Genomic DNA, 14451 nt, shown 5'->3' on the forward strand with positions numbered 1-14451 from the left:
ATCTATCAATCCACTCTCCTCTCCGCTGTCGTCGTCGGGGCTGCAAGGAGGGTCAATTTCATCAAAAGATGGAACTTGTTGGACGTTCTTGAACTTGTTCGGCGCTTTGAGCTTGTCTCTCGGCCTCAAGGATCTCTTCGACACAATCAATTCTTCACTTCGGTCATTCACGCATTGCGTCGTGCTGCTCGGCTGCGTCGTGCTGCTCGGCTCCGGAAGCGCTGCGTCGAGCTGCTCGGCTGTTGTCACCTTCAGCTCGGCATGATGCTCGGCTGTTGTCGCCTCCAGCTCGGCATGCTGCTCGGTTGTTGTCGCCTCCAGCTCGGCACGCTCCAGCTCGGCATGCTCCAGCTCGGCATGATCCAGCTCGGCATGCTCCAGCTCGGCATGCGGCTCCGCTGTTGCGTCAAGTGTCGGGGGTCTCGTATCAACCCCCCCTCCGTTAAAAATCGCCTTGTCCACAAGGCGAACCTCCGGGAACTGCCTACCAATCGCCTCAACCGGCTCCCACGTTGGCGTGAACGCATCATCTTCCCACTGCACCAGGCATTGCTTCTCTGGTCGGCCCTCGCGCCAACTAACGCGTTCTTCCAGCAACGCTACTGGCCGTGCCACCGGCCTATTCCCAACGAACTCCGGAGGGAGTTTCACCCCGTCTACATCACCTTCCCTAGATCCCCAATTCTCACTAGGCAAGCCACGATCCATGAGTTTCTTTGCTACTGCCTCTAATATGGAGTTCTCTGAATCACAAAGCTCTGCATCTAATATGGGGTCCTCTGAATCACACAGCTCCCCGTCGCCGTCTCGTGTTGGCGAATGCGTGTGAGTAATGACCTCTCCATAGTCGAAGGGTTGATAGTGTTCGGGCAGTGGATAACGAGTTTGGTGGAGGTGGTACGGCCGGCGCCTATCCGGCTGATACGGAGGCGGCGGTGGGTACCTATCCGACTGGTGGTGTTGTGGCCGCCGGTACGTAGGCTGGGTGTAACGTCGATGCTGCTTGTCCCAATCAGCGCCGCCACGCTCAGGAAGACCGTACGGTGGTTCCGGATCAGGCCGTTGTGGCGGTCGAAGCTTCCCTAGTCGCCAGTCGTTCGTGTTCATACGCGACTCCAATATGTCCACCCGTCGATCCATACTGTCGAGGCGTGCATTTAATTTGGCAAACCCTAATGTGATTGGGTCGACCGAAGCCTTCCCTGATTGGTCGGGACGACGCGGCTGGCCTATATGCAGCGCCGGCGTCGCTTCCCTCGTCGGCCGTTCCGACGTAGATGGGCCATGGTATGTTGACGGCATGAGTGGTAGTGCTGTGGCTGAATTTATTTATTTATTTTATTATTTTTTTTTTTTTTTTTTTTTGGGAAATATAGATGAACGAAGATGGAGGATGAGTACGGGATGAAAGCACCAGTTGTTACGGACGTCCTCCGTAACGTGACCGGATGGCGATCTTCTCGGACGGATAGGATGATCAATCCTTCGACAGGCTCGAAGGAAGGCTCACGATTTGCCGGTTCTCGGACGTTCTCCGATGAGCAGCAAATAAGGAACGAAAATTATACTTGATACTCAAGCCAAGTTGGACGAAATACTGATTTCATTAATTGATTGAATGAATAAAGTGATAACAATAACTCATATTTATAATGCTACTAACTTAATGAACAAGAAACAAATATCTAAACAAATATGGAAAAGATATGGTAAATCAAATATGCAACTAAATAATTGGGATATGGATATGATCGTATCAAGCATCCACAACCCCGGCCCGGATTCAGGCCCCAAGTTTCCTCCACGTCATCATTCTCTCTTAGAGCATCTTCAAGGGGATAGGTAAATGGAGAGGTAAAGTTATATAACTACCATATTTACCTTTTTTCATGAAAAATCATTCTCCAAGCGGAGAGGTATTTGAGAATGTATTATACCTTTTTCCCATTTTGAAGATGTATCTTTACCTCTCCATCAATGGAGAGGTAAAATTTTATAACTACCATATTTGCCATTGATGGAGAGGTAAAATTTTATAACTACCATATTTGCCTTCTTTTAATGAAAAACCATTCTCTAAGGGAAAAGGTATTTGAGAAGGTATCACACTTTATGTTTTTTTAATGCATTTTGTACTATTATTTTATGTTTAAAAAATCATTTACTTTTCCATATACCTTTTTCCTTTGAAATATGTTTCTTTTTTGGAAGGGTATATTTCACTTTTTGAAGAGGTATTTAGATGATATATCTCTTTTATTTACCCTTCCTTGTTGGAGATGCTCTTAGACATACACACATGCATACAAACACATGTGTGTGGAATCTGTATGTATAGATTTTAAAGTGAAAGGTACTTATAGAGCTATATATGTATATATAAACTAGCATGTAAATGCAAACATGAAAGATAAGCTGATGAGGTTGAGATGCTGAATACATGTTGGATTCATTAAGTGCTATAAAAATTTGTTGTTGAATAATTGAAGTTCGGATGCTTGTGTAACATAAACGGAATTGCAGCACACAATGACCACCACTTGGAACGGTCTCCTGATCTTTACTCTTTATACCCTCGCTCTTTCTATGTATCTTTCTCATTCATTATTTATATGAAACTGCTAATTTGGGAAAGGGCTTGTGTTTTCGAAAACGAGCTCAAATGGTAAATCCTTGTGACATACTTTTATGATTGTTCAAGATTCTTCTCACACTCACAATTTTCAATATTAATTAACTTTTAGGCGGTTTACTGAAGTGGAGCAAGGGTTGGAGAACTACACATTCCCAGATGCGATGTTGGAGTTCGCAGAGAAGAACAACATCACAGTTCGGGGACACAATATCTTATGGGACGAACCTAGACCCAAGTACCAACCGCTGTGGCTGGTTAATGTGTCACCAACAATGGGACTGACGTTTTCAAACTCATCCATATCCCATTTCCTCAATCAATTCAACTTCATCGAGGGTTGCTCCCTCCAAAGCCCCGCTATCCCCTGGAGGTATGTATGAGCCCAGGAATGGCGGCTACAATGGTCCTCTAGGGATTGGCCTCGAGGGCCATTTCGATTCTGTGGAGCCAGAGGGCTTCCATCGACATGCTTCACGCTACTGCACTCTCGATATAGATCACTCAGTTCGATGTTGCTACCCAAGCAATGCCTTAGACGGTAACTTTACTTTCTGTCTCATCATGCATGTAAATAAAATTTATGCTACCGACTGTTTATTTGTATGTAGATGAAATATGTGGGCCCATTGCTACGAGAGCTTCACTCATACCACTACGTCAACGCCATTATAATATGGTCGAATGTGAGGCCGACCGACCAGGCGCCTGGCTTTGGTTGTTACCAGATGTGCTATAAGGACGACCATTATTATGTGAATTTCCTTGGAATGTTTCTTCTTCATCAATACATTTAGTTAATATCAAATTCACATTCTTCATTTCTTATCTGAAGACTTAGATCCACTCTATCCTTCTTTTCCTTATGTATTTTGTGTTACAGTTATTAGATCGATCACTAAAAATGGTATAAATCTTGGGTTAATAAATCCCAATCTACATGGCTCCATATCACATATTCTTGTTAATACATTTTCATATTCTTAAATTGACTCCGAATGTATTAACTATATTTATTATAAGATACAAAGATCAAAGGTTTTGTAGCATTATTATACAATACATGTCCAATAGTAACGTATATACACAATATTTACATAAAATGTTAATAATAAAACAATGTTTCAATGTTGCATGAGAAGCTTTATTTACACAGGGATATAATTATCTATGCACTTGCAGAGATAGATACAGCACTGAACTCCACATGCTTCTTACCATCCTTTTGTGACTGAATTGTAACAGTAGCATGAGCTTCCTCCTGGACAGACATATAGCCACTCGTTCGAGCCACGGTGATCGAACCCACCAGAGGCTCTTTCTCCATTGTGCAGTCTTCATCGTCATCCCCAACAATTTCCCACTCCTCTTTGAGAGAGGCCACTTCCATGCCCTTTGTTTTGGTGGTTTCCATTTCAAAAGCAGTAGGTAGGATTACATAGTCATTTACAGGGTTGTAGAAAGGATCGTGGTCAGCCCGCAACCAGTGCTTCAGGATTCTGAACACTTGACGTTCGCAGAGAATGCCCCTGTGATCGCCTGGGACCCCAACCCGTGCTACTGCATGAAGTCCATCAGCCTATACCAACAGAATAATAATACAAATAAGATTTTATATACCCGCAGGGACGCTCCAATTCCAAGAGTATATATCCAATGACAAATTGCATAACCAAACCTTACAAGCGAAGAATTGAGACAACTTACTTTAGCAGATTCCAGCGGAACAGTTCCATCACCATCAACATATATGTACCTGGCCTGTAAGAATCGAAAAAATTAATGTTAAGCAACTCTTAAAATCACTATCATAATATATATATATATATATATATATATATATATATATATATATATAGGGAGATGATCAAAATAAGTATGTGTTTAAATCCAGAAATGCAGACCAAATCTCAGCCCTAGGATTAGATGATCTAATGGTCAATAATTAACCAAAAACACGGAAGGTCATAATTAAGTAATTTTAGGTCATATTATAATATTTGGATTTAATGTCATGCTAAGATCGTTTTAGGTCATGCTTTGTTAGCATGACCTACAAATTACCTAATTATGACCTAAAAGTGCCCTAATTATGATATTGTTCTGCGTTTCTGTATTTAAATCCAGTTTTGCATAGATCAAAGCCATATATATATATATAGATAGATAGATAGATAGATAGATAACTGAATTTGTGTATGAATTTTATTTATTTTTGGGAAGAGATGCACCAAACACTCTCCATGAATATGAAATTATGAACATTGTTCATCTAAGATTCTACCTGGAGTGTAGGCAACTCTTGCAAATCAGTGACTGGGGCCTCGTTACTTCCATAACTGCAACATATTGCCTGGTCAGGATATGGTCAAAAGTAACATGCATTGTATATGAGACATGCATAGTTATGAATATGATTTTGATTACCAAACACAATGCGGTGTGTCATAATTTGAGCCATAAATATTGTAGAATTTAATTTGTTCAGGGAGCTTCGCTGAGCTTAACAACTTGCGCGTCTCATTAGCCCACTTCAAAATTTCAAGATTGAAGGGCATATCCATATCAACACCACTGTAGCAGATCTGCGGAGAAGCCATCGTCGAATGCAGAAGTCATTCTTAAAAACAGAAGAAAATAATAGAAATGCAACCTCCATGTATATATTAATGTGCACATTTACTTCACCAATGCCAGCTAAAACACTTCCATTCTTTTCTTTTTCTGTAAAGTATCTAAAGATCATAAAGAATAAGCTTACAATATACTCCACAAATTAAATGCTAAATCTGAAGTGACATTTGCATTTGATCAACTTCATATATAAGCAGAAAGCACATATTACGTTTGCGTGTGACTTGGCCATGTGGTAGAGAGGTCATGCCTGATGCCAAAGGTCTCTGGTTCGAGTCATCAAGGGCGCGACCTTTAAATTTATATTCATTTATCCATCCAAAAAAAAGCACATATGACATATATTCTAATTATATAAGTATTATTTTGTGTTTGCAAAACTCAAACAAAAGAACAATTCTCTGGAAAAAAAAATTGAAGCATCATATATTACTACATCTGCATCAAATTTGTGGCTTACCTGGTTCGTTGAAAGAGCTTCCATAAAGATTGGTATAGCTTCAACAGGCGGGTAAGTTTCTAGCACAGTGGTGGAATTCCCATCACTATCACATCTCTTTTTCCAAATTTCAAGAAGAGGAACATGTTCCCATTTATAATCTAAACAAGCCATCAATTCGTATATTGACGGACACTCAAGCAGCTGAAACAGAGAGGTAAAAAAAGTTAATATCCATATAATACAAGAGAACTGTGAAATAATATCATAGTAAAGGTCATGGTTCACATCAATGAATAAGAAAATGGCATAAGTTACTTTCCTTAGCTCAAGCCATGCCTACGACACAGCTATCAAGCAGTGGGATAAATAGTTCACATGATAATTTCTAAAGTCTGGCCTCAACTTTAGGCCATCCGCAATGGGCGGACGATGGCACGCCCGATGGCGCGCATCGTCCGCGCCATCGATCGTCCGCGCCCATTGCGGATACGGACGATAGGTCGCGGACGATCGTCGCGGCCGATACTAAGGGCGCGGAGGATGGCGCGCCCGATGCCTATCGTCCGCGCCATCGTCCTCCCCATTGTGGCGTACACGGACGATGGCCGCGGACGATAGGCATCGTCCGCGCCATCGTCCTCCCCATTGTGGCGTACACGGACGATAGGTCGCGGACGATGGCACGCGGTTTGGTTTTCTATTTAAAGAGCGTTTGTCATTCATTTGTGCATACCTCTACATATTCTCTCTCACAAATCCAACCAATATGAATCCCGGCGACGACACCAATAGTTCTAGTTCCTCTGATGAGTCCAGTAATAGCATAGATATAGCATTAAATGCAGTCGTTGAAACGGCGATGACGCATTGCTATGCGTTGATGCAGCGCCAGGCGGCAGCGGCAGCGGCCTCTGAGCAAGTCCATAGACCTATTCGACATAGGTCGTATATCCGACGCGACCACGCGGAAGCTCACACACGTCTGGTTGAAGACTACTTTGCCGATCAACCGCGATGGGGCCCGGCTGTTTTTCGGCGCCGATTTAGAATGTCGCGGTACCTGTTTCTCAGCATTGTTCGGACATTGTCTTCACGTGATGAATTCTTCACGTTTCGGGAGGACGGCATCGGCAAACCCGGCCTTACACCATTGCAAAAGTGCACGGTTGCACTCCGTCAGTTGGCCTATGGCACCACGGCGGACCTTTTCGACGAGTACCTCCACTGCGGGGATTCTACAGGCCGCGATTGTCTGAAGCGCTTTTGCCGGGGGATAGTAGAGGCTTATGGCGACACATATTTGCGCAAGCCGACTGCCACTGATTGCCAGGGTCTGATGCAGATGCACGAGACGGCGCACGGGTTTCCTGGGATGCTCGGGAGCATCGACTGTATGCACTGGCAGTGGAAGAATTGTCCGACGGCGTGGAGAGGCCAGTTCACAAGTGGATACAAGGGCAGCCACCCGACGATGGTCCTCGAAGCCGTCGCTGACCATCGGCTATGGATCTGGCATGCTTACTTCGGCGTAGCCGGGTCGAACAACGACATTAACGTCCTCAACTCGTCCACCCTCTTCACCGATCAATGTAATGGCAACGGCCCGGCCATCGAGTTCACTGCCAACAGACGCCAATACCATATGGGGTACTACTTGGCCGATGGCATCTATCCACGGTGGCCTGTTTTTGTGAAGACGGTTAGCTGCCCAATTGGTGAGAAGAGGGTTTTATTTGCGCAAAAGCAGGAGTCGGCGAGGAAGGATGTCGAGCGGACATTCGGCGTGCTCCAATCACGGTGGGCAATTGTGAAAGGGCCGGCTCGTTTCTGGTTCAAGGATGTCATCGCCGATGTCATATATGCGTGCATAATCATGCACAACATGATAGTCGAGAATGAAGGCGGAAGCATCACCGATTGGAATGAAGATGATCGTGCATCTAGTTTGGCCGGCGCGTCGACCGAGCCACCCGATAGAGGGTTACCGTTAGGCTTCAACGAGGTTCTATCTAGACAGGCCTCAATGCGCAACCAACAGGATCATGCGCAGCTCATGAACGACATGATCGAAGAAGTGTGGGCTCGCAACCGCCGTTGTTGAGTTCGCGTTTTTTTAATTCGCATTGTAATGTATTAATTTTTATTCAATGAAATGAAGTTTTTGAAATTCGTATTTTAATGTATTAATTTTGTTAAATTCGTATGAGTTTTGTAATAAATATTAAAAAAATGATGATGTGGCGCGCCATAGGGCGCGCCTTAGGGCGCGTCTTAGGGCGCCCCACTGCAGGTGAGGAGGTAGGAGGATAAAACTGCTGACGTGGCGCGCCATAGGGCGCGCCTTAGGGCGCGCCTTAGGGCGCCCCATTGCTAATGCCCTTAATACTCCCTCCGTCCTACTTTAGGAAAGTGTCCCAGTTGAGTTCGGCACGGATTTTAAGAAATGTAAAAGAAAGTTGGTGAAAAAAGATAGTGGAATGTGGGTCCTACTTTTTTATATTAGTTTTATAATAAAATGTGAGTGGAAAAAGGTTAGTGTTACGTGGGGCCTAATACCATTTATAGAATATTCCAACCGGGACTCCTAAAGTGGGACACCCAAAAATGGTAAACCGAGACTCCTAAAGTGGGACGGAGGGAGTAACTTTTAAAATTTCTGTTCAGTTATCAAAAAATAAGAGTAAGAAAAAAAACTGTTACAAATATAGTCGCATGCTCCAACAGTGAAGGTTATGTACATAGTAATAAGTTCATACCAATTGCTGCATGCTCCATTTTGAAATAAAAAAATTCTGTTCCCATCCTTCAACAAATGATGCTCCGTTTAAAAACGTGGATGTTATATATCCAGGTGCACCTGTAAAAATCCAGAAAGTTGTGAACTTTGAGGCTGACGAGGGATTCAACATGATTTTTCTATGGTTTGGAGCTAGCTCATTGAGAAAGTTGATGAAAATTGAATGGGTTGCAGGCCACAGAAAATCTTAGCCCAGCCACTAATATACCTTGAAATGGTGCTGCTATAGCAATCCAGCTTTTGACATACTTCTCAAATATCTGAAAAACAATGCAAATAACATTAGATTCATATTCTACAACAAAGAGGAACTTGAAGTTGAAACACTATCAGAAAGAACAGAAAACAGGATAAGGTGGAAGCAAAGTTGAATAAGTGATTTAGATAGAGTGAGAGTATTACATCAGGATGCAGACTCATAAAACATTTTGTCAGAAGACCACCCATAGAATGACTTATTATGTTTATTTTTCTTCCTCCAGAAGCTGTGTAAACTGACTCCAGCTTTGCTGCAAGGCGATCCAGTGTTTCCTGAAGTCTAGAAAGAAGCAGAACCATAAATTGATCACATAAGAATACACTTAAGTATATCAAGGGCCACGATAGGCCACTTCTTTTTCTCAAAGGATGCAACAGTTACCTGTTGCTTTGGCGGAAATCATATCCAAACCCAAAGAGTGTCGTACCCTCTTTGTAACCCCATTTGATAAACTCAACTATCATGTCATGAAAATAATAGACACACTCACTGCCAATAATCTGCAAAACAATCCACAACAATTGTTCATTGCAGCATGCAGTAAAAGTGAAGAACTGCAGGCTCCTTCGCACTGAACACTAAAATGCAATCCGCCAAATGACCAGAATCAAGGAGCAAAACTTACCATGTCAGGGTCCAGCATGTCAATTGCATAAAGGCCATATCTATCTTGGGGAATCTCAATGTGCGTGTCAGGATCTAAGCACTCTGTCTTACCTGTTTCAATCATTCTGTCAGAACACCTTGAGATGTCCTCAATCCTCATTGGGAAAAATGCTTCCAGTGCAAGGTTACGTAAGAGAAATTGGCATTTTATGTCCCAAATCAATTGGTCTCTCTTTTTCAATCTTCAAACTAGAACACCTAAGTCGGAATGGCAAACTCAAAGGACGGTTTATGTATCCATTCCTTATTAATATTATGGGAAACTATTTTTCAAAATTTAGCACTCCATCTTCTTCATGAAACCAAAGCATATCACCGTCATATATATTTAAGCCACAATTTGATTATCTTATCAAAGGAAACTGCTTTCAGATTCTACAGAATTTATGTATAGAACTGTAATTATACCAAGTTCATATGATCCATAATCCTAAACGTGTACTCATCCAAAACTAAGCTGGATGGAATGCTAATACTGCAACAACCCAAAGAAGATAAAAGACACAAGCAACTCCCAGAAACCCAATCAATTTACAAGCAAATTAGCGTAAAACCATAACCTTGCTCCACTTCAGGCAACATAAAACACCTCACACCACAAAATTCTATAAAAGCCCTAAATTAGAAACACAAACAATATAGAATTAGAACTGACCCGAAGCAGGATCGAAGCGGGACCAGAGCTTATCCCGGAACTCGTGATCAGCTCCGAGAATCCGGACCCAGACCCGCTCGGTCCGACCCGTTTTGCTGTCAACGGCGTTGAGAATGGAACCGGCGATCCCGGGCACGAGCAGGACCGGATCGAGCGTGGGGTCCACATAGGTCTGTTCCTGGCTGGTCTTGCTGATGAGCTTCAGCAGATGCTCCACCGACTTCACAATGTCCTCCAACAACACCGCCATCCACGGATCGAATCCAATCGAATCGACAGCCTGATTTAAACCCTCGCCGCAAAAATAGTAATTAAGGAGCTAAACTCGAGTTAGTAAGCGATGATTAGTGTAGGTAATCGGTTGAATTTTAGGTTTTGATTGATATTGTAGATGGATTGAGGAGAATCGCAGAAGATCGGGTAGGTGGTGGTGGTCAACGGTGGCGGAGAAGAATTGGAAGCGAGGATAAGATTGTGTGATGAATCAATTCAATCATACACGTTTGCGTCACACACTTCAATTATTTTACCAATTGTGGACTCCCACGTGCCTCTTTACTTAAGCCTTGATCATCCGGATTAAATTATGCTTATTCATGGATAAATTATAAGATTAAATTAGGCCCGTATCTTTTCACATTCTGTAAGGGATAAGTATCTTAATTAGTAAAATAATGGCTAAATTGTCCCCAAAAAAATCACAAATTTTGGTTTTAATTGGGGCAGGACTTATGAATAGAACTTATGAATCCTTCTTTGGTAGAAGTAGTAATTTTTTCAGTACTCAGGGTGGGTTGATAACCGACAGCGGAAGGCATTCTACCCAATAAGGCCGGGATCAAATGGCTGTTCATGTACCCTTGTTGGCCCAAATTCAGTGGGCTTGTGAGCTGCTATCGGGCCTATCAAGAATAGGCCCACTTGACACATTATCACATAAATAAAAGCCTATTTCACATGCAAAATTGTGCACTATTAATCCTACCAAGAAAGGCAAAAGAAAGAAAAGGAAAAAAAATAAAAGTAGAGAAAGAAAAGAAAAGAAAAGAAAAGAAAAGAAAGAAATAAAAGCAAATGGATATCGGAAAAAATACTGGTAGAGACAAAAAAGGGACCCAAAAAAAAAGGCAAAAACAAGAACCTTAATTCATTACATATGTTAAAAAAAGGTTATCCACATAAATAGTCATCAGCTTTATTCACAAAAAAACAACCTTAATCACATGAACGCTTCAACTTTTAAACTAAATTACAAACTAAACCCACGCTGTGGTCCATAATTATGCATGCCACTGTCACCTTTGTCCCTCTCTTATTTGTGTTAGTTAACAAAGAAAACATGACTGCAAAAATTGGAGAGATCCAAGAGCAAAAAAAAAACAAAATCAAGAATAAAAAACTATATATCTAACAAATATAACTTCTCATTTATAAAGGAGTATTAAATTTGATAAGATTGATATTAATGAATGGAAGGATTTATAATCATATACATTAGCTCTTGAAATGTATGAGGAAACCACATAATTAACAACATAAGCCATGTGAGAGATAAAGCATGCGCCGTTTATATTCTCTCCAACCAACTAACCTATCCTTTTAATGAAAATTCGTGCACTCTATATATTATTTCTAATAATTAATTTCTTTTGATTAGATGCTATGTAGTAGCCATGGCTATAGCTCTATTATTTATTTATATTCATGGCTTCAATGTCGTCAACTGTAAAGTTAAAATCAACCGTGCCAAATGTCGCTCAAGAACATGACAATATTATGGCTAGAGTTGTTGTCTATTTCAATTCACAAATTAATTACTATTATTGTACATATATATTTGTGTTCACTTATGCTTTCATTGTCATACATGCAATCACCTAGTTATTATGGAGTATCGTTGAAAGGGTAAGGTTCATGTATATAGATAATTAATTAATTAAAATTCTTGTTATATTTCAAGAATATGCTCACATTTTATCCATCCCTCACTCGAGGAAGTCCACTTTTTTTTGTTTTCTTTGATAAGAAAATAAATGAATAGAATTGAAAATTTACAGAAGTGAAAATATTCAAATATCTCGGGTATGAATTCTTAGAATTTTAGGGGTGAGAAGTGAAACATATTAGGTGATAGTAGTTAAGGCGAAGTGTAGTTGAGACGTTGAATTAAGTAAAGTTGTTATCACGCGTAAATGTAGATGTATAGTATAAAATAGCTGTAATAAAATATTTAATCTGTGGTCCTCTCCAAAAGCTTCCATTTTTTTTCTTCTTTAAAATTATTATTATTATTAGTATTTTTCAAATGAAGAAGAAGGGTTTTCAGACAGGCCATGATTCAGTTTAAATAGCTGTAATAATTTTGCAGAGTTTCGCCAAAAAAAACCCTAATAGCTACTGCTGCTGCTGTCGTTTTCATGTATGCTGGTTTTGAGAGGTTAAGCTGCCAGCTTGATCTGATTACAACCACACCTCCATTTTTGTGATTATTAACATTTCATAAATCTCTCCATTTTCATCCCCATTTCTTCTTCTTTTTTCTTTCTTTTTTTGAAAAAGAAAAGTGATTTGATTATTTTCAAGAATTGGTGCTATTGATCAGGTCATCTGGCAGCTTCAATCACTCACCAACAATACAATTAAGAGGAGAAATGGATCTCTTAATTACTTAATTATCATCATATTCACCTCAACTAATCCAGCGGTAAGTGTTTTATTTGGTTCAATTATTGATTTAATTAGTCTATTTTCATGTATATGCTTAATTGTTTTGGATCTGTATAGCTCTGATAATCAGTGTTAATGTTTGGTTTCTTAACTACTTTAAATCTGTATATTCCTGCACTTTTTGTTGTTTTCTTTTCACCTCAAATTTAATTCAAGCTAATTAACATTCATGAATCACTATGGCATTGTTTCGAAATTAATTTTTATTATTGTTTCAAAAAATTTTAAAACTCAGGCCAAATTGAGAGTTCAAACTGTTTAATAGGTTAAATTTGTTTATTAAAGTATAGGGTTGTTTTATATACCAAACTAGTTTTAAGCGCTAAACGCCAAACACATCATTATATGATAACGCGGAGTTCATTACAACTTTATTTGTAGTTCATTATAGGGAATTCTGATATTTAAAAACAATGACATCATCATGCCTAATTTAGAAATCTGAAGTTCATTACAAGCTTATTATTAGTTCATTATAATGAACTCCAAATTATCATATAATGATGTTGTTCGGCGTTTAAGGTTTAAGAGTGGTTTGGTATTGATCATAGTCCTATATTTATTATGGATATTGTAGTCATCAATCTCTTTCTCTTTCGGTTGATTAAGTTAGGTTTGCTTCCATTTTTATCATCATATATGACAAAATACAGCATGAGTTTGTCTCCATCTTTGATGACTTTCTAGAGTCATGGCTTTTTTTCCACAAAAAGTTGTACTACTAGTTCTTAGCTAAGACTAGTATTCATTGAGATATTCACATTGAGTTTTATCTCAGATAAAAAATACTACTATGACAGAAAAAAGAGATCCAATTAATTACTTAGTAAATTACACCTTATTAACAATTTAATTTTTGGGATGAAATTTCAATTGGGTTTGTTTAGTTTCCCTTCCTTTATTAGGTAGTATGATTTACTGAATGAAACCTACTCAGTCCCCTTATTATTAATAAATTGGATGATTAATGTTTATTATAGCGGTGCCATATGTTGTTAAAAGACGAAAATAAAGTAGCGTAAGTCAGATAAAATAAAAACTACTACTCTCTTTGTCTTATTATAGTTGAGATGTTTCTTATGGGGTTAACTCATTCAAGAATAAATATTTAGTGAATTAAATATAGAATAGATAGATAGATAGATAATAAATTGAAGAGTGAATAAAATTGAGAAGAGAATAAAGTAAAATAATATATATGATAAATTTTGTTATAAAATGAAAGACTCAATTGTAATGAGATGGTCCATAAAAGGAATACGACTCAACTGTAATGAGATGAGTTTGGTGGTGTTCGATTTTCAAGATAAAATAATACCAAGATACAATCTATGATTGCGTTGTGAGATTATTTTAGCCATAGGAGGTTAGCTATGACTAATTATATCATTATTATTCATCTAGAATTGAGTTGTGAGGTTGAATCTCATGAACCAAACACATTACAAATTTAATCCCGGATACAATCTTGCAAACCGAATACTACCGAAGAGTACTATATTAATATTATAGAGTAAGATATAATAGCAAAGGAGTATATGGAATTGACAGTTGTAGCGGACTATAATGATAGAAAACCTAACTAATCACAATTGCATAAGAAAAACAAGTTGTGATGGGGCAGAAGGTTATCAAGATT

The 14451-nt window shown here is 39.6% G+C and overlaps 1 protein-coding gene across 1 annotated transcript; it reads right to left on the reverse strand.

Moving 5' to 3' along the window:
• Window positions 1-3620: 3620 nt before the first annotated feature.
• LOC121788701 (lecithin-cholesterol acyltransferase-like 4) lies at window positions 3621-10591 on the reverse strand. The gene is made up of 11 exons (XM_042187323.1): window positions 10086-10591; window positions 9390-9481; window positions 9146-9264; window positions 8908-9043; window positions 8714-8765; window positions 8465-8565; window positions 5727-5909; window positions 5060-5217; window positions 4917-4971; window positions 4340-4393; window positions 3621-4211 (listed from the first exon to the last, which is right to left on the reverse strand). The coding sequence occupies exons 1-11, from the start codon at window positions 10333-10335 to the stop codon at window positions 3801-3803; spliced, it is 1611 nt and encodes a 536-aa protein (XP_042043257.1). The 5' UTR covers window positions 10336-10591; the 3' UTR covers window positions 3621-3800.
• Window positions 10592-14451: the final 3860 nt, after the last annotated feature.

The sequence above is a fragment of the Salvia splendens genome, unplaced genomic scaffold (genome assembly GCF_004379255.2).
Source record: "Salvia splendens isolate huo1 unplaced genomic scaffold, SspV2 ctg1120, whole genome shotgun sequence".
Classification (NCBI taxonomy): Eukaryota; Viridiplantae; Streptophyta; class Magnoliopsida; order Lamiales; family Lamiaceae; genus Salvia; species Salvia splendens.

Bases quoted from the DNA above. Each gene is read 5' to 3' on its own strand.
- LOC121788701 (XM_042187323.1), bottom strand. From the start codon at position 10,335: ATGGCGGTGTTGTTGGAGGACATTGTGAAGTCGGTGGAGCATCTGCTG. The intron at 9,482-10,085 runs GTCAGTTCTAAT...TGATTGAAACAG, and splicing joins CCGCTTCGATCCTGCTTCGG to GTAAGACAGAGTGCTTAGAT. The intron at 5,218-5,726 runs GTAAGCCACAAA...GCTTCTCCGCAG, and splicing joins AAGCTCTTTCAACGAACCAG to ATCTGCTACAGTGGTGTTGA.